The sequence below is a fragment of the Brachyistius frenatus genome, unplaced genomic scaffold (assembly GCF_029030835.1).
Source record: "Brachyistius frenatus isolate BFR_SWC_R1_liver_20210118 unplaced genomic scaffold, ASM2903083v1 Contig_5, whole genome shotgun sequence".
Classification (NCBI taxonomy): domain Eukaryota; kingdom Metazoa; phylum Chordata; class Actinopteri; family Embiotocidae; genus Brachyistius; species Brachyistius frenatus.
This window is the reverse complement of record NW_027210604.1, coordinates 6,714,634-6,733,325: the sequence shown is the minus strand read 5'-3', so window position 1 is coordinate 6,733,325 and position 18,692 is coordinate 6,714,634. Positions and strand designations below refer to the sequence as shown.

At 39.4% G+C, this 18,692-nt stretch overlaps 2 protein-coding genes across 3 annotated transcripts; one reads left to right on the top strand and one right to left on the bottom strand.

The window, feature by feature from the left end:
* Positions 1-95: 95 nt before the first annotated feature.
* Positions 96-18,322, bottom strand: LOC138633263 (solute carrier family 13 member 2-like). 2 transcript variants are annotated; one of them, XM_069719398.1, is made up of 12 exons: positions 18,261-18,322; positions 7,397-7,525; positions 6,662-6,798; positions 5,686-5,918; positions 5,430-5,607; positions 5,214-5,336; positions 4,536-4,745; positions 3,564-3,664; positions 3,289-3,404; positions 2,587-2,748; positions 2,374-2,511; positions 96-2,016 (listed from the first exon to the last, which is right to left on the bottom strand). In XM_069719398.1, the coding sequence occupies exons 2-12, from the start codon at positions 7,493-7,495 to the stop codon at positions 1,891-1,893; spliced, it is 1,623 nt and encodes a 540-aa protein (XP_069575499.1). In that variant the 5' UTR covers positions 7,496-7,525; positions 18,261-18,322; the 3' UTR covers positions 96-1,890. The 2 variants fall into 2 exon arrangements, with proteins under 2 accessions (XP_069575499.1, XP_069575491.1); XM_069719390.1 differs by lacking the exon at positions 18,261-18,322 and adding an exon at positions 8,205-8,340.
* Positions 11,779-17,168, top strand: vtnb (vitronectin b). The gene is made up of 8 exons (XM_069719376.1): positions 11,779-11,975; positions 13,151-13,267; positions 13,389-13,631; positions 13,890-14,029; positions 14,791-14,947; positions 16,085-16,243; positions 16,355-16,681; positions 16,818-17,168. The coding sequence occupies exons 1-8, from the start codon at positions 11,912-11,914 to the stop codon at positions 16,952-16,954; spliced, it is 1,344 nt and encodes a 447-aa protein (XP_069575477.1). The 5' UTR covers positions 11,779-11,911; the 3' UTR covers positions 16,955-17,168.
* Positions 18,323-18,692: the final 370 nt, after the last annotated feature.

Sequence of the window (18,692 nt, the reverse complement as noted above, 5' to 3'; positions counted from 1 at the left end):
CAAAAGTAAAATAAAGATTTATGGGACTTTTTGAAATAAGACGGTGTCTTGCCTGTTATATTTTGGGTGTCAAGTGAATGAAGGAGACGCTTGCGTCGCATGATGATCCTTTATTTTCAGAATATACAGTAAATGGCTCGTATATTACATCTAATGTTGAAAAAATACATCACTCTGCTGGGATGTCTGTCTCTGTCTGTTCACTTTATTACATTCACTTATAACGAACTTGATAGAAACTGGCCTCAATGACAGTCTCATCCTGTTGGCAGCCTCTTACCTCGCAGGTATCCTTCAACCAACCTTTTCACCTGCACTCGTTGTACAATTTACCTTCCCGCTCTTATTTTGTGCACTTTCCATGATTCGCCTTCCTCGATGCTTAAAGACATTTTAATAACTGAAGGAGAACTGTTAAAGGAATAGTTTTAGAGATTTGCTCTAATTGATATCTGTCAATTCAGTGTGAAGCAGGAGACATTTAGCTTAGTTTAGCATAAACACTGTAAACCACTAGCCTGGCTTTAAACTGAGCATACCAGCACCTATAAAGATCACAACCTGTTATGTACTTTATTTTAAATTATACAAAAACAGAAGTATGAAAAACACAAGTTGTGAATTTAGAGGAGTTCATTGAAACTTCAGAGCTGGGCTACCTCTTGCATCCAGTTTCTAGTCTTTGGGCTGAGTCAACCAGCTGATGCCTTCAGTTTTATATTTAGTGACATTTCAGCAAGAACTAAATCAATCTCCAATATTCGATTTGAAATCCAATTAAATCCATTACACGCATACTTATAATCACCTAAAGTTGGCGACTTTGGTGTTTACAAATGAGCGGATAAGATATATAAAGCTGATGCTGGCTCATGGTAAAAAATATGTGACAAAAACACTGATAAAAAAACAAAGACTTTAGATCCAGCAAAAGGACCACTAAATAAGTTAAATTGACTGATAGAATTAATTCACATTCATCTCAGCGACATTCTGCCTGTAAACACAGCATCACTCGTAATCACATTATTCTTAATAATCACTCTAACACATGATCTGTGGTATCATCTGTAAATGATAAATAGATTGATAAGATGAGGACACTTTCAAGGACATGAGGAAATGAACTCCATTGCCTTTTTCAAAACAAACATCATTTCTCTTTTCTTCTGTCATCTGTACGGCACGAGGAAGGAATGAATGCTAACAAAGGAGATTCTGTTTAATATTATCAATAATAGTCTGACAGCGCTTAAAGTTTAACTCAGCTGCAGTTGTAAATCCTTTATCACTATTTTAGTTTTAAGGCTAACGTTTTGTAGTAATACAAGTTAATTTAGACTTAAAACATGAATTTGGAGTGTCGTTTTATTTTTAAACTGAATTCTCTTTCATTATGTTTTCTTTACTCTGTTTAAACTGTAATTTCCTCCTTTTCTTCCTCTATTAAAAATAAAAGCTTCTGCTACAGCTGTTTAAATTCAAAGTGGTTTTCTCTTGTGTCTTCTAAAGGCCCTGAAAATGTTGGGTTTTTTTCTACTTGAGCTTCCTAGAATGAGTAAGAACAGACTATTTTCTGTTTGGTTATTTCACATGACAGATTTCTGTATTTGTTTTGTTTTTTTGCAGAGCTTTTCTCACTGGTTTAAAGTCGACGGGCTCAGTTAAAAAATGTGACATTTTCCTCCATGCAACAATCTGAATTTATTAACATAAGAATCCGATTCTGATGGGCTGTCACTGTCCCGTCAATCAAATCTAATCAAACCCCGCTGTCCTCATGAAGAAGATTGAATGAGTGTTTGACTGTGACATCAGGCAATCTTAAATAGAAACACTGAAGATTTTAAACCAATTCTACTTCATTCCTTCTCTTTATCTCGCTCTAACTCAAGGTTGTGTAATGTTGGCCCACTGAGGGAAGGTGCCCATGTCAAACATGACATATCCCCAGGTGTTGGTGCTTAAATTAATGGTCAGGATCCCGATGAGGTTCAGCATGGAGCCGGCTTTAACCTGAGGAAACAGACAGCCACGTTCTGAACAGGATACAGAGGAGTAAAGTTGGAGCCTGTTTGTTTCAGGACCATCAGACCTGTAGCACTAACACCGAAGATATTTGGAAGGGTTTACTTTTCTAAATGTGTCCATGTAACTCTCTGATTCTCGATTTCTGGCTCATCCCACATTAACTCCAACAATACATCGCCTCAAGACCTTAAACTTTAGATTTTCTGGTGCTGGTAACTAACAAGGAAGTCACAGAGCAAATCTAAGCAAAGACACAAACCTCTGACTCACTGCTTTTGAATTAGACTCAGGAAACATATGGTCTCGACTGTATTATGGACTGCATATGTGTAAGGAACTCACCATGTCCAAGACTTTGAGTTTTCCAAAAGAGAAGGCAACGGCGTTGGGTGGTGTTGCCACAGGCAGCATGAAGGCCAGAGAGGAAGCCATGGTGCAGGGCAGCATCACGTAAAGTGGGTGCATCTTGATAGCTATGGACTAAGAAACACAAAACACAACATAGTTAAATGCACAGCGTGTGCACATGCGTGTGAACGTTTGAGTTCAGTTTACCATCGAGGCCAGGATGGGCAGGAAGAGGGTGGTGGTGGCTGTGTTGCTGGAGCACTCGGTGAACGTCGCCACAAGCATGCTGAGCAGCAACGAGATGGCGAAGGGGGGGATTTTCTCTAGAGGTGCCAGGCTTTCTCCCAACCACTTGGACAGGCCAGACTCCTGTAAAAATTACTGCCTTAATGATAGCGATAATAATAAATGAATAATACATGTGGATCTTTTGAGAAAAGCTAGCAGTGTGGCTCTGAGGATGTCTGTTGATTGGGCCGCAAACTTCATCCAAATTTGGATGGATTGCTATGAAGTTTGGTACGAATAGTCATGTTTACCAGGAAATGTATTCTGATATACTCTGATGATCTCCTGACTGAACTTCTATTCAAACAACAACTACAACTACAAGTCGTTATGGTGTCATTCACTAAATTCACTCCTTCTGATCAGTGTTCTAACGGTTCATTTGAAAAGAATTCCATCATTAATTAGATTTAGGGCCTCTAAAAGTGTTTTTTGGGCCACGTGTTGGTTTGAGTGACAGGCCTGGGGTGCAGTCAGGTTTCAGCTATCGGTTAGGGTTAGTAGTTAGTTGTTTTTGTAACCAAGAATATTTGAACACCAAAATTGTCTTGATACTCAACACTGTATAAAAGGGAGCAAGAGGCTCTAAATGTAGACAACATGGTGTTCGCCAACGTTTACCTCACTGCCGGCAGCCAGAGCGAAGCCTCCTCCCAGCAGCAGGATGATGTTCCAAGGCATTCGCTCTTGAACCACCTGCCAGTTCAGCAGAGTCGGGGGAGCCTTCACCATCTTACCTGTGAGATCCAGATGAAGTTTGAACATAGAACAGTAATTAACTTGAAACAGCGGAGTCACATCCGCAGAGTAATCAAAACTCAGTGAGCTGTAATGTAGGTCACAGGAACATCATTAAAAGGACTGCGTTAAGAGTCAAGTCGAAATTAATATCTCACCTGCGTCGTCGTAACCATAGCTGCCACATTTGGGCAACTGGGAGGGAATGAAGAAGAAGAGCATTGACATTAAGATGGCGACTGTTCCGTCTGTCACGAACCTGAAGGACACAAGATAAAATACTGTTGTTTAAATATGTTGCTACCAGGTGTTCTGCTCTGTTTCACAGTGCTGTTACAGTGCTAACACGTGAACTATGGGGCACCCATTGTCTTGGAGGTAATCCAAGCCTATTATGGAGGGAAGTTGGCTGACATGAGAGGGTCATCAGCTAATGTAGCTCACCTGGGCCTTCCCGGCTGTATAAGTCAGCACATGTGTTCACTCTCACTCACCTCCATCTGGCATCAACCTGTTGTGTTTGCACCTTCAACAACTCCACAACACTTATGACACACATCGGCACACTTCCCATGTCTATCACAGTTAAGGAAATTATTGTGCTGCCTTTTAGTTTGTTGTATTTCCTGCTTTATTCTTTCATCACGCATCCCCCTGTGTTTTGGTTTGATTAGTTTCACCTGTCCCTCATTTTTCTCAACTTTGAGTATTTAGTCCTTGGTCCCTTATTTTGTTGTCAGTTCATTGTTTCGAAGGTTCCCAACTGCCTTAACACACAATCGGTTATCTCTGTTTCAGCCTCCCCGCTTCAGTGTCTCTGTCTCGAGTGCTGTTTTGCTGCCAGTTCCTTCTGGGTAAAGTTTCTACTTTCTTCCTTTACCATTAGTAACAGTGCGTCGTGCATTTGGGTCCTCTCTTCTTGTGGACTCTTGCCAGTAACATGACATCCAGTGTGAGATGTGTCTTACTATTGTACTTTCTAATAGTTTTTGGACCACACTGGAGCTTCAGAGGATTCATTTATATCACACTTTGGTTACACAAACAATAAAGGATTAATAAGATAAGCACAGAACATCACTTTATCCTTTAAAGTTGTGCAAAAAATATGGAGAAAGCAAAAGACTCACGCATCCTCTTTATTGAAGAGCACTGTTGCCCAGCCGTCGATGAAGCCCGGCTCCCTGGTGAACCACAGAACCACAAGCAGGACAAAGATGGTGAGCACCGCCCCCTCGGAAAACTTCATGTTGCCCAGCTTCCTGTACTCCTCCTTTATCATTGTGTGTGCCTCCTTATCTCTCTCGGTTTTCACACAGCAGCCAAATGTCTCCTTCAGGCTGAGGAGAACAGCACAAAGTGAAAAGATGATGCAGTTGGTCCACAAATGAAGGAGAGATCGTTTAGGTGTGGACAAAGTTTGCTGGATTGCTTTAACTTTAAGATTGAATGAAGCAAATTATCGGCTTTATTTACTGAATCGATGATTTTATTCACTGCATTGATGTAATGTCACGTAAGTAATCTTTCTTTACCTTGCAGATGAATTCAGTTTGTTGTGATCAAAGCATTGCAAGCAAAACCTCATTTTAAAAACTCAACAACAATGTGTATGTCCACTGTCAATGTACTGAATAGTCAGGATTGTCCAGAGAAATCATTGTGTATAGTAGTTTTCTACCTTAAATACCTCACAGTGTAAGTGAGGTCATTTTAATCTAAACATAGTGCTAGGGTATATGAAAAATAACTTTATTAGTTAGACAAGCATCTGCAGCCGATTATATACAAAGCTGAGGTTTTCTTACTTGAAGCCCAGGAATAAAAACTGAAGCCAGAGCCAGGAGAGCACCAGCATGAGCACCATGTGGGGAAAAGCATAGCCGAACCAGCTGGCAAAGTTGATCACATCACCGTTTCCAGGGAAGATCCTTCAGACACAAACAGATGTAGAGACTAGGGGAGCACAAACAGGACAATCAGTTGCTATACCCCTAAAAAAAAATTCTTGATGAAAGTCTTACTTGTCGATTTGACCCTTGAGGATGAGGTTAGGGGTGGTGCCTGTTAAGGTGGCCGTGCCTCCGATGCTGGCAGAGTAACACACGCTCAGACTCATCCCTTTGGTCAGGAGTCTGTACTTCGCTTCCAGTGCTTTGCTCCTGGACTCCGGCAGTGACTCTGGACTGCACTCAGGCTCAGCTGAAGCCCGACACATTATGAAATTAAAAGTTATTGGAAAAGTTACTTTCCCATTGATGTAGCAGACGTTTTACTTACACACACTGTCTCGTTTTTCATCTGGCGTTTCCTGCTTTGTTTGTCTGATCTCGAGCTCGAACGCGTGGTTGTCCTCGGCCGCAGATCGGAAATCTTGTTCATCTGCTCGGGCCTCGGAGGCTTTCAGCTGTTGGAGCACGGCTTGTGCGATGGGCAGCATCATGGCTACGGTGGCTGTGTTGCTGATCCACATGGACAGGAAGGATGACACAATCATGAAGCCCATCAATAACCTGCGTGAGAGGGGAGTGAAAGGAGTGAAGATGATGTTCCTGGTGATCATGAAGAGCAATGTGTTGAAAAGGATAGACATGGGACAGAGACTGCATGATATCTCAAGAACACTTTGAGGAAATGTTTTCCTATTTGACACAAATCTTCCCTTGGACCCAAGGAGATTTTGGTGTTCAAAGGTCAATGTGAACTCATGTCTGCCTTATCCATCCATTCAATTCTCATGAAAGCTTTATCTCAGGAACGCCTTGAAAGAATTTCTTCAAATTTGGTACATACGTTCACTTGGACTCAAGGACATTACAAACCCTCCTGGACTCACTATTTCTTACCATGGTTTGTGACTAATTGCTGAAGTTGACTATTCATATTTTCTGTACTTGAAGTGATTCTTCATTTCCTTTTATTTTGTCTTATTGAGTGTATCTTCCAAGTTTCCACTGTGTTGAGCTCTCGGAGTAACAGTACCTAGCAGAACATTAAAAAACTTGTTCAAATGGATGTTGTTGTTTTTTACATTTAATACATCTGATTGTTGGGTGATATCAGTCAAAAGTTGCCAACCTTAATCCACTAGCATCCTGAAGGGACAAAAGGCCACTTTACATTATGAAAAGGACCAAAAGGAGGATTTGTGCAATGTTATTTTTCACTGTAAATTTGTAATAAGCAAACGATTGTGATGGATAAAATAAAATGATCTGAAAGACTGCTGGTGAGCAGTAACCCGAGGCTCTCTTACAAGGAGGGACGAACACCAACCAGCAGCAAAACGCGGAGAGCGATGCGTTTATGAAGGCCCCAGTACTCCACCGCGATGGCCACCAACAGCCCACCAATGAACAGCATGTTAGAGTCTTTTAGGTACTCAATACTGACCTGAAACAGATCACACAGACACTAACGTAAGTGTTATCTCAAAGATATGTCAGAGCATTATAGCATAGTAACATATGGACCTGCTGTCCCATACAGATGTCATGTATCATTAAATTTGTTTTACGGGGAAATAAATGTGAAACACTAGAATCATCAGATTTCTACATGCTACTAAAAATATGCTCGAAAAAGAACTGACTAAGCGTCAGATTGTAATTTTTTAGTATGTAACGTTTCATAAAATGTTCAAATCTATTGTACTATTGTAGCGTCTGTTCTCTTGGAGATGATCCTGGCCTCATTGTTTCGGAGGCCAAATATATTTCTTTCTAAAGTGATCAATTTAGCTCAAATTGGTCCCATTTTCCTCTCTTCCCTCTTGTGTTAACAAGAGATATAGTGGCATCTCATTATAACACTTTGCTCCCAGTACTATAGCTTCTCACCTTCCCTTTGAATGGAGACCTTTCTGCGACTCACAACAACGTGCAAAAACTCAGTCTTAAAGAGTCTTAAAGTCATAAGCAGGTATCAATAACATACACGTATATGGAAGCCGTCACATAATGAAGCACAGAAGTCTAAATAAGAGCTGTACCGCTCCAGCTTTCATGATGCCCATCATGGGGAAGAGGACGACTGGCAGCAGCGCGGTCACAGCCAGAGGCATACACTCTGTACACCAGAACAGAGCCATGAGGATGATCGCATAACCGCATCTTGCTTCCTGCAAACACACAAGATATTATTTAAATATGCTCATGTGTCAAGATCCTGCTTTGATACAGGCACAGATCTGATTGGATTTTGCACAGACACAGAAGCAGCGACAGAAACAGTTATAGTGAACACGTGCAGTATGTCGTCCTTTGTCTTATCTCTGGCCGCTCTCTTTAAAAGGCAGTATGGTACACATGCAGCAACACTTTGTTGTGCTCTTGTCTCACAAGATAACTCTTTATGAGTTTACGGGTACTGTTTAAACTACCCGACATAAAACTTTCCACTGCCACGCAGGTGAGACCTTGTTGAACTCTGCGGGTCATTTTAATAAGCGTGTCTGCTTTGTGGCACTTAAACTTTGAAAAAAAATTAAGATAAAATAGTATCAAGGAAGAACAAAATATGTTAAATATTTTCAGTAGTGCAATAATAATGGTATTTCGTTTGATCGTAATAGTATCATGTTGCATGCATTTGTCTTTTCCTACCATTTACTTACTTTACAATATAATATAATATATATTTATCTACAGTTTGAACATAAAAAAAAAAATCATTAAATATACATTTTTGGTTACAGTCAATCTTTTCATCTTCCTCTACGTAGACCTACTGCTGGAATGTGAAACCACATGTCCGATACAGGCTATAGCAAAGTTACCTCCACGCACACACACACTCACCGATGTCGGAAACACAAGTGGCAGAGGAAGGAGGATGAGTGGAGTGACGATGATGATGATGAAGTTTCTGTGGTACCACAACCACTTCAAGCACCTACCCATGATGCTTTAAAAAAAAAAACTAACAAACAACCCAGAGTCAAAAAGCTTGCCTGAAGTCTGTTCGCCAACTCAAACAAACACAAGTCCGATTGTGAAGAAGAGGCTGCGAGCGGACATGTACAAATTCAGGTACTGACCAAGTTCAGGTGAGCTTGAGGTAGAGATGAGCTTCACAAAGCTACTGAAGTAAAGAGACTAAAGTGAGAGCAATTTATCTCTAGCATATCAAACATTAACTCAACTCCAAAGAGCTTACGATCCTTAACAGAAAGGCAGATGAAGTTGTTGGGAAAGAGAGAAATGTAGCAGTAAAGATACAGAGAGGGGAGGGATTGACCGATGAGGGGGGCAGATAGCCAAACTATTGACAGGTTTATCATGTGACGGAGTGTAGCCAAGTCAGATTTAACCAAAGGTCAGGTGTTGTGCATGTGCCAGCTAGGCTGAGACCCAATTAAAGTCAACAATGCAAAAGTTTGTACGGAGTTTTAATAAATGATGCCCACTTTCACTGTGAATAACTCATTAGTTTGTGAACTGCCATTCTGAAGCCTTTTGGTTGTTGCCATCTCTGTATTTCTGAGCCAGAAGTGACCATGTTTGGACGAGCTGGGGACGAGGGAGCAGGAATCTGACTCAATCTGATTGGAAACCCGAGGACACTATGCCCTGCTTACCGATAGCGGAAGTCTGACAATCAAACAGACAAGCCCCCAAAAATACGATCTTTTTAGGCCTAATATCTTATTAATGATAAGATTCTTTTCAGATGGACCACCAAAAAATGAATAAGAAGGAGTGACTTTCACAAATGAGAGGAAATTAACTCGTGAATATTTTTTTATTGACTTTGTATTTAATGAGATAAGTTGAATGGGAGTCTATGGAGCCAAGGGCTTTTTAGAGTCAGCCCCTTATGGCCCTCGGTGGTGTTGCAGTTTATGGCACTTCCAAATTGACCTCATTTTTTAGACCCAAAAACTATATCTCTCCATTAGCTGAACAAAAGCATTTACATGTGCCCTGTCCTTCTCTATCCTGGGCTCCTGTAGATCTTGATGACCTAAACACTCTGTAGATTCACTGCCTGTTGCCTTAGATTCAGACTTCTGTTTTACAAAGTGACATATTATGAGGTGACTACTCAAGTTTCCAGGCTGAAACCTATGGTAATGTCAAGAACAAGGAACATTTGAAAATCTGACACCTAAATATAAATTGATGCAGTTACAAAAGAAAATGTTACTGGAAAATAAATCGTCATATATTTTTAAAATATTTTTGTTATTTCTTATGTTATCTATATATTTCATATATATTGTAGTCTATAAATATGTATCTATGTATGAATAAAATTATCGCAGAGCTATGTAGGTATATACGTTGACGGCACACAAACCTACTGCATGGAGGCACCACAGCGATAATGACAAAAAACTTTTTTTCCCCCAAACAATTATTGGAGCTACTTAATTAAAAATGTTATCATGTTTCAAAGTATTTATATTGACCCTATAAACAACCAAAGACATTTTGCAATGTTTGATAGTACCAAATTCTGGTAACCAAATATGTACTTTTTAAGGAGTAATTTGAAATAGCCATACACCTTGTTTAGCACAGGAATGAGAAACGAGGAGACCGTCAGCTTGGCTTTATTTAGTAACCAAACCTGCTTTAAAAAATTACTAAAGTTCATTAATTAACACCTTGTGTCTTGTTTGTCAATTCAAAAACCAACGAGTACAAAAAAAATGTGCAGCTGATGTGAAAACAATTCCACAAGTTTTCGTATATATACATATACACATACGTGGTTGATTTTCCATATCCGTTTTAAACTTTAGTACTTCAGCATTTTAAACGTCCTTAATTTCAAAAAGTAACTTTTTAGGAAAAGTTTGAATTGATTACCGGACACGGTCATTGCAATTAAATCAAGATGAGCTTAATAAAAAGTAGGGAAATTACCGTAAACTTAACTGTCTACCTCAATCCATTACTGTAATGTGTTACAGTGCCCTGTCTATAATGAAAAGCCCAAAGGTTTGGTGATCATTGTGCTCTGAAAGCCAGCCTCTTTTTCGTCACCACCAGTGCAGATTACACATTCATTGACCAGATTCATATTTGGAATAAATATTTACTTGTAAACCAAAATGAATTCACTAATTCAGTCAGCAACAGCTGCACAACTGGGAGGCCAAAATTAACAACCTTGGCCTTGAAATTCAACAAGTCTACTCGTGTCCATCACCAGGTCAGAGTCATATCTGTAAAATATTTACTTCCACCTACTCAAAGCTGTAAATCAGAGAGAAATAACAGCCTTATCCAGCCTTCTGTCAGGGCCCTGACGTTATACTGTAGCTGATACTACAGCAGAAGAAGAAGAATCGACAGGCAGGCTCACACTTTGCTTTTAAATATCAAAATAAATATATCTTTCTGAAGCCAACAACACTCACACATATTTCTATTCTTTGTGTTCCTCGAACTGTTCTTTGCATTATTAACTGACAGCTATTAGAGACATGATGGCAACCAAAGTATAACTGATACACGCTGCACCGACAATCAATGTCCACTTCTCTTCATTTTTAAATGCCACCGACTTCCTTTGTTGTTTGGACTGGTGTATCCGGGCTGGACTGACGGGCTTCAGTTTAAATTTGAACCGAAAATATCATCACTGTTTGACCACAATGTTTCTGTTTTCGTTCAGTTCGGTGTTTAACAGATGCCTGGTGGTCAGATGGGTGAGTGATAAAGAAGTGCTACGAATGTCCTTAATCAGTCTGCAGGTGAACCCTGCTTCTCTCCCTGAATCTGATGAATCTGCTTCTTTCTGCCAATCTGCTGCGAGTTGCAATCCAAAATGAAAAACACTCTCTTTCTCACGCTCCTTTTTAAATAAAAAAATAAAAAAATACATACTCTTGTTATCAGGGCTAAATTTGGAAGATGAAAGCATTGTGTTTGTTTTCGGTTTGTTTACTTTCACCAGAGATCAATGGAGGAAGAAGACTGACCTGGTTACACAATGTTTGAGCTCAGATGCATGTTCTTTACTTATGAAGTGATTTGACCAGAAGTTACAAATACGGTGTAAAATATCTGATCCACAAAACAAGATACATTTTTGCAGTCTTTTTTTTTTATTTATTTTTTATGCATTTCAACTATTTTCTGAGTTAAGCATAGAAAAATCAATCCAACATTAAAATGATTATAAAATTCATTTGGAGTTCAATTTTGCCAGATGATGGGGAAATAAAGGATCCTGTGCCTTATAATGATCATTTTTGTGCTATCTGAGGATAGTGTTTCTGGGCAGACGGGTCACAGATCTGCCCTCGCTGTTTAATGATTGTCACAGTTGAGCGTTGACCAATCAGGAGAGCGGACGCCTGGGGGGTGAGCAGAGTTCTGAAAAAGATCTATTGATCATCTGCACACAGTGCTAAACCCCAAAGTGGGGCACTTGGCTCAAACTCATCTGATAGTTCAGTATTGCAAACAGGCTGCGAGTGAAATTCACTCAAAAACTCTCAGTATTTTTAGTTGTGGTTTGAGAGTGGGATATTTTCTGCGATATTTTCGGTATGAAGCCAGTGGTGGTTCTGCTGGGCCTCGTCCTCCTGCTGAGCACCACCTTTGCTGCAGAGGGTAAGTCCTCCAGACAGTCTTAAAATAGAAACAAAATAGAAATCTAATCAACTGATCTTTTGTGTTCCATGTTCACAACTCACTCAGCAGAAACAGCTTTACCATTACGGACTGTTAAAGGACTATATTTATTAAACTATTAGTAACATATTGTATTTTTAAGTATTATATAATGTATTAAATTTAATGTAGTATATATGCTTATATTTATTCATGTCAACAAATGACATTTTCAGTATAAGTTCATCCTGTGTGGTTTTACTTGCAGCTGCATGAACTCTCTATTTAAAATATAACGTGTTTGTATGTGCATCTAAATTGATGTTATTTATGGAAGGTGACCAAGTACATTTTCTAAAGTGCTGTACTTAAGTGATAGTTATATTTTATAGTATAGTATAGTATATAGTATAGTACAGAGTATATCCATTTTTTGCTACTTTTTCCTTTCCATTGCATTTCAGAGGGAAATATATTGTATGATTTACCGTCACATTTATTTGAAAAAAAAATTCAAAGTAAGAGTTTACGTTAAAGATAATATAAAATACGACGCTGTTGCTCCTGACATTTGTGACGTATAATAAAAAAGGGTCACGTTTCAGCCGTCGTGAGTTGTTGCATAAAAGGAGACTTTTCCTCAGTAAATAGCGACATGGCTTCATTCTAACAAAGGCTCGAGTCGCAAAGAGCAAAAATATCCAATATATTCATACATACAATTTTTTTTTTTTTTTTACATATATAGTAACTATAAGAGTTCAAAAAAGGAAATAAGAATTGTGCAGCAGACCTTTGTTTTTTGGTTCTTTCACCACTAATCACATCACAACCCCTCACATGTATTTTTGGTGACCCATTGGAGTGACCAAGTCACTGTAAAATCAGTGGCTACAACGAGCTCCGTCTCGACCATCCACAACAGTAAAATGTCCAAATTGATAAATCACAATTAGAAACAATCCAATCATAAAATATATAATCATGTGTGAATCAAAAAAGTACTTTTGTTTTTGATACTTTTTGCTGATAGCGTTTTACATTGCTGCATTGGCACTTTCACCTCAGTAAAGTACTTCTTCTTTCACTGGTCTCTGAATGCTCTAACCAGTGTGCACTGTACAGTATGAATGCCTGTTATTTACCACTGAAACAAACAAACTGCATTTCCACAGAGTCCTGTGCGGGTCGCTGTGGCTCCTTCAACCCGCAGAGGAAATGTCAATGTGACTCCATGTGTGTGTATTATGGAAGCTGTTGTGGGGACTTTTACACCACCTGCCCCAAAAAAAGTCAGTACAGGAGTGGAAACTTAGATTTTTGCTGAATGAACAAGTTCTTGGCTTTTTAAAACGATTGTTTTCGACTGAAACATCGTCATGTGACCATAACTCCTTCCTGTTCTGCCCTCAGTTGCTCGAGGTGATACCTTTGAGGAGCCAGAGTACGTAACAGAAGTAGTGACAAGTCTTAACAACTACACTACAACTCTCACGCCAACTGTAAACACAGTGGCACCAACCATCACTGCCGCCCCGCCGCCCAACACCACACACGGGCCCAAACCACCTGCAGAGCCCGACGCGGCGCCGTGCAGTGGACGGCCTTTTGACGCCTTTCTGCAGCTGAAGAATGGATCGATCTATGCATTTAGAGGTGAAAACCTGCACATCCAAATAGGTTTCCTACCTTACTGTGCTCTGTGCTTTATTGTGCATATCCAAAATGTCAATTTTCAGTAACCTAAAAATAGATGAGTTTGGAAAAGTGTTTTACAGATCATCCACATTCTGTCCTGAACTCAATTTACAAGAAAAAAAAAAATAATAATAATTCTCCTCGTTTCACTTTACTGTCAGAGGGTCATCTTTCACGTCATAAAATCACTGATCCGAGGCCTGCTCTTCCTCCTAGGTGAATATTTTTTCGAGTTGGATGACAAGTCCGTACTTCCCGGATACCCCAAACTCATCCAGGATGTGTGGGGAATCTCGGGGCCCATCAGCGCTGCGTTCACACGCATCAACTGCCAGGGAAAATCCTACCTGTTTAAGGTAGAAGCTCCTATCTGTCTACATTCAGTCTGGGAACAGCAAGTGGTTTTATCAACCAGTAGGTGGAGTTTCAGTGTATTTTGATGGATCTTTAAATAGAAATCCAACTTGAATCATAAAAAATAAAAGCTAGAATGGCTACAGGAGTTTGTCAGAAGAAATTCAACTCCAAACTAAATCTTAAACTAATGTACAGTGTCGTAGTATTTTCAGGTTTAACACTGGAGCTACATATTTGTTTAGGTCTTTGAGTCATTTTTATTACTGCATGCTTCTTCTACAGTGTTAGCTGCACTAATTCACCTCAATTACACACAAAAAAAAGTTTCCAATCAGTGTAATTCAGTTTAAATAAAACACTACAGTAAGGTTTCCACTTTTGTCTTTTTCTTAGATTTTCTTAGACAAAGAAAAATCATTTTCTTTGTTATAATTAGTATTTGTAGAGGCTTCATTAGCGATCCCAAATGCATTTGTTTGTTGTTTTTTTTTATACCAGTATGATAATGGATGTAGCAGGGAAAGAGGGCCAACTGAGGCTGCAAATGTATCAGACCCATTATTTTGTGCTGTGCCACTGCTAATGTTGCCCCCAGCTAAATAAAAGCATTAGCAACATGGAGACGCAGCAAGGGTGTGTCTGAACATAGTACAAAGCAAGCTATGTTCCAGTCATCAGGGAAAGTAAATGGTGCTCACGAACCTGGCAACGTACAGTGGCAGATTCAAACCTCACTGTTTTGGACTTTATTCTGTCTCAGGGGAACAAGTACTGGAGGTTTGACGGTGATGTCTTGGATGAAGACTATCCACGGGACATTTCAGTCGGCTTTGATGGCATTCCAGACGACGTTGATGCCGCATTTGCCGTACCAGCACCGAATCACCGTGGCAAGGAGAAAGCCTACTTTTTCCAAGGTATTTGTGTGCGGGGATGAGTGAAGTTTGTCAAGATTCAAAAGCGACTTGGGTCCTACTTTTATCCGACACTGTATTGTAAACCACGTAGTGCCTAAAGCAGTGGTTTCAAATCTTTTGTGCTCAGTCACGGCCCTTTAAAATGAAGAAAATAGATGAAATTGAGGCAGTTTAAGTGTCGTATTTGAAAAGTTTTTTTTTTTTATAAGCCTGGGAAGTAAATCCATATTGTATTTCAAAATAAAAAACAATTTTACAAAAAGTCACTAAAGATTTGTAAAATGAATGAAAGTTTTTTTGTGTTTCTTATCCTGTTCATTATTCACTTTGTGACACTTTATAGGACAATTTAACGAAGCACATTTACTTGCATAGTTTAGATTTACTTTATATATACATAGAAAATATTTTACTTTTATTTTACATTTTGCACAAAATATCTATGACAGCTTTAGTTACTTAAATTAATGAAAATATAATCAATATATTATGAATATATTATATTACATTAAACTAAAGTTGCCCCATCTTTACCAGAAGTACCATTAAAGCCATGCTTACACAGCAATGCAACTTGCACAATGAGTCTTCTACTTTTGATACTTTAAGCATGTTGTGATGCTAATAGTTGTTAGTATTAAGTAAAGTTTTAAGTCAAAAGTTGACTTTCCTGGTAACACTGCTTTTACTTAACTGACAGATCTGAGTACTTCTTGGGAACTTTTTTTTCTCTAAAGTGGTGTTTCCTTGTCTCATCATTTCATCCTGAATTATGAAGACCAGCACTGTATGAGGATGCTTACACTTTTTGGCATACACGTTTAAATGTTTAACAAGCAGCAGTCAGAAGAGCATCCCGGAGAAAAGAGTTACAAGTTTTATAAAAAAAAAAAAAAGCTCATGAAAATTGAAGCATATCTTAAGTTTTAATCTCTCTCTGTCTTTTTCAAATAATTTTTGACTTGTGAGGAAAACACAGTTGTTAATAATAATAAGGACCGCAGGACACTGACACAGCTGCAGCTGAACGGAATCGTCGGTTGTTATTATTTAAACTTTTTTTTTTTTTCTATTGTGACTTCTTCAAATGTCTTTAGAGGGAAAAGTCCTACAAAATGTGCTTGCTTCTTTCTTCAGGGGACAAGTATTACCCATATGAGTTCAAGCAACAGCCGTCCCATGAGGAGTGTGTCCACATGAGCAGGTCCTCCCCGTCGGTGCTGTTCACTCGATACACAGACCTCTTCTGCGATCAAACGTGGGAGGATCTCTTCACAGAGCTCTTTGGAGCCTCTTGTAAGTCTCACCTGTCGTCTTTGTCTATTTACACGCGCGTGTACGCTTCCGATCATCTCTTATTTCTTATATTCTGTCTGCATGAATTTTTGTCCTTTGTCCGCCTTTCAGTCGGCAGTCAGCAAACCGGTGCTCGTTCCATAAGTAGAGACTGGCAGGGAATTAGGCCCCCGGTAGATGCTGCCATGGTGGGACGAGTCTTCCTCAGTCAAAATCCCCCACCATCTTCTCCTCCACCGACGAGGAGGCGCAGCAGTAGGAGGAGGAGGCCCGGCAAGAGGCGTGGACACCGAGGAAGGCACAGTCGCCACGTGTTCGATGACTTGTGGTTTTACGATGATTTGTTTGACTTCAGCGACTACAGCGACATCCCTGATGAGAGCTACACTCCGGAGTACAAAAGCACCCCTGTTCAAAATGTGTATTTTTTCAAGAGAGGTACGAACACATGGAGTCTTTTTTTTTTTTTACAAAGAAGTCAGGCTGTGTTTCAAGAGAACAGAGAAGTGAAGCAAGATCCTCTTCCTTCTTTAACACCTTTTGGTTTGTGTTTCTCTTCTGTTTGTGATGGCAGATAAGTACTACCGAGTGGCTCTGCGGACAAAACGCGTGGACACTGTCAACCCTCCTTACCCACGATCCATTGCAAAATACTGGCTGGGCTGTGAGCGAGAGGAGGCGCCTGATGCATCAAGGGCAGAGAAGAGATAAACCAGCTGATGATAGTTTGGAAGAAATACTCTTAGGTCCACTCAGTTTTAAACCAATCTCTTTGTGACTATTACAGTATGAGCCTAATAATAATCATAGTAATAGCACTTGTTATTTTTGTTGTAACAACATTAGTATGTGATAAATACCCCTCTGGTGCCCCCTTAGGTGGATATGCTGATATTATGCATGATTTAATAAACTTTAAATCAAATTTTTGGGAGTGCTTCAATATTCTTGTCCAGATGATACAGACCACACACACACACACACACACACACACACACACACACACACACACACACACACACACACTCAACACACCAAACTCTGACCTTAAATCGCAAAGATTTAAAAAAAAAAACAATCCCTTGTAGCCAACAGGTCAAACTGTTGGCTACAGCGGGACGTGTCCCACCAAAAAAGTTCACCTTCTTTAGGTTTTATCATTTGTTTTCACAAGTGGTGATATGGGTCCATTTGAGTGATTATTCTCTGGCACTGTATGCACACACTATTATCTGTTGGTACATGCATTCATCTGCATAGCTAAGAATTAAATGCATTTTTGCACTGCTGCACCGTGATCCTGTGCTGCCCTCTTCAGTCTGACCAGCCGACAGTTGCAGGGCAGAAAGCTGCATCTCACTGTGACAGAAATGTCACTATAAATTAAATAGATGCTATATTATAGATATTGTTTTACATCTTTCTTTGTGCGTAACTCATCATTCCTTAGACTTACTTATATATAATACTTATATAATCACTGCGCATGGTTCACATTCATGCGTCACTAGGTGTCATAGCCTAAATATAACATATACAAGCCACATTATACTCAGTCCTAAATTTAAACACTTGTTTGACTGTGGACCCAGTGAAGAAACAAAATACTACAAATCCTATTTTAGGAATTTCCTCACCATTATTACACTTAGGTGCCGCATCTAAGCGCTTCTTCACAGCATATAAGCCACTATGGCTTCACTATAAGGTTTACACATTTTTGGTCATTACTGTATTTTTATTACAGTAAAATACAGTTTATAGATTATCAACTGCCCCCCACCGCTAACGCGGCACCTAAACCCTCAAGAGACCTGTGGAAAAGCCTGTTTATAGTGTAATGATTAGCCTTTCATTATTTATTTAGCTACATGACATTTGTACTTATTAATAAGGTTGTTGTTATTGTTTTTTTTAAAGTTTTTCTCATTGATTTGTTGCAATCTTTTAATATTTATTTGTTTGTATTCTGAGTTTTTTCTTTTTGTGAAGTATATTGAGTGATTTTTATTATTACCTGCTGCTGTGCGATGAGTTGAGTCAATAATCTGCAGGCTGCTCCTTCGGTTGCAGAATGATAATCCCTTTTTATTATTTCGCCAGAGCATAAACATCCTTTGTTCTTCCGGGGTCAAAACCAGGTGACAAAACAGCCCTACTTACCTCCATACCTTGAGCTTCAGCTCTTGTTACAGCGACACCCAGTGTACACACAGTGAATACCAACTATAGCTGGTATTTCCAGTCGCTTATTTTGCTCCTACACTTTTCATTCAGCATCTTGTGAGTACCGCGGTGTCCAGTTTTGCTTTCTTTACCATAATTATTTCATATCTTAACGAGATAATACTTCAGTAAGCCGACAAGTGTGACTTCTTACTGGCGATGCAGTTCTTATGAGACCCCTGTGCAGTCACAAACGCTGGGCAAATCTTTTCCGGTTTGAAGG

Bases quoted from the DNA above. Each gene is read 5' to 3' on its own strand.
- LOC138633263 (XM_069719390.1), bottom strand. From the start codon at position 8,306: ATGGGTAGGTGCTTGAAGTGGTTGTGGTACCACAGAAACTTCATCATC. The intron at 7,526-8,204 runs GTGAGTGTGTGT...GTGTGTTTGCAG, and splicing joins CACTTGTGTTTCCGACATCG to GAAGCAAGATGCGGTTATGC. The intron at 2,017-2,373 runs GTGAGTTCCTTA...CTGTTTCCTCAG, and splicing joins AACTCAAAGTCTTGGACATG to GTTAAAGCCGGCTCCATGCT.
- vtnb (XM_069719376.1), top strand. From the start codon at position 11,912: ATGAAGCCAGTGGTGGTTCTGCTGGGCCTCGTCCTCCTGCTGAGCACC. The intron at 13,268-13,388 runs GTCAGTACAGGA...TTCTGCCCTCAG, and splicing joins CACCACCTGCCCCAAAAAAA to TTGCTCGAGGTGATACCTTT. The intron at 16,682-16,817 runs GTACGAACACAT...TTGTGATGGCAG, and splicing joins TGTGTATTTTTTCAAGAGAG to ATAAGTACTACCGAGTGGCT.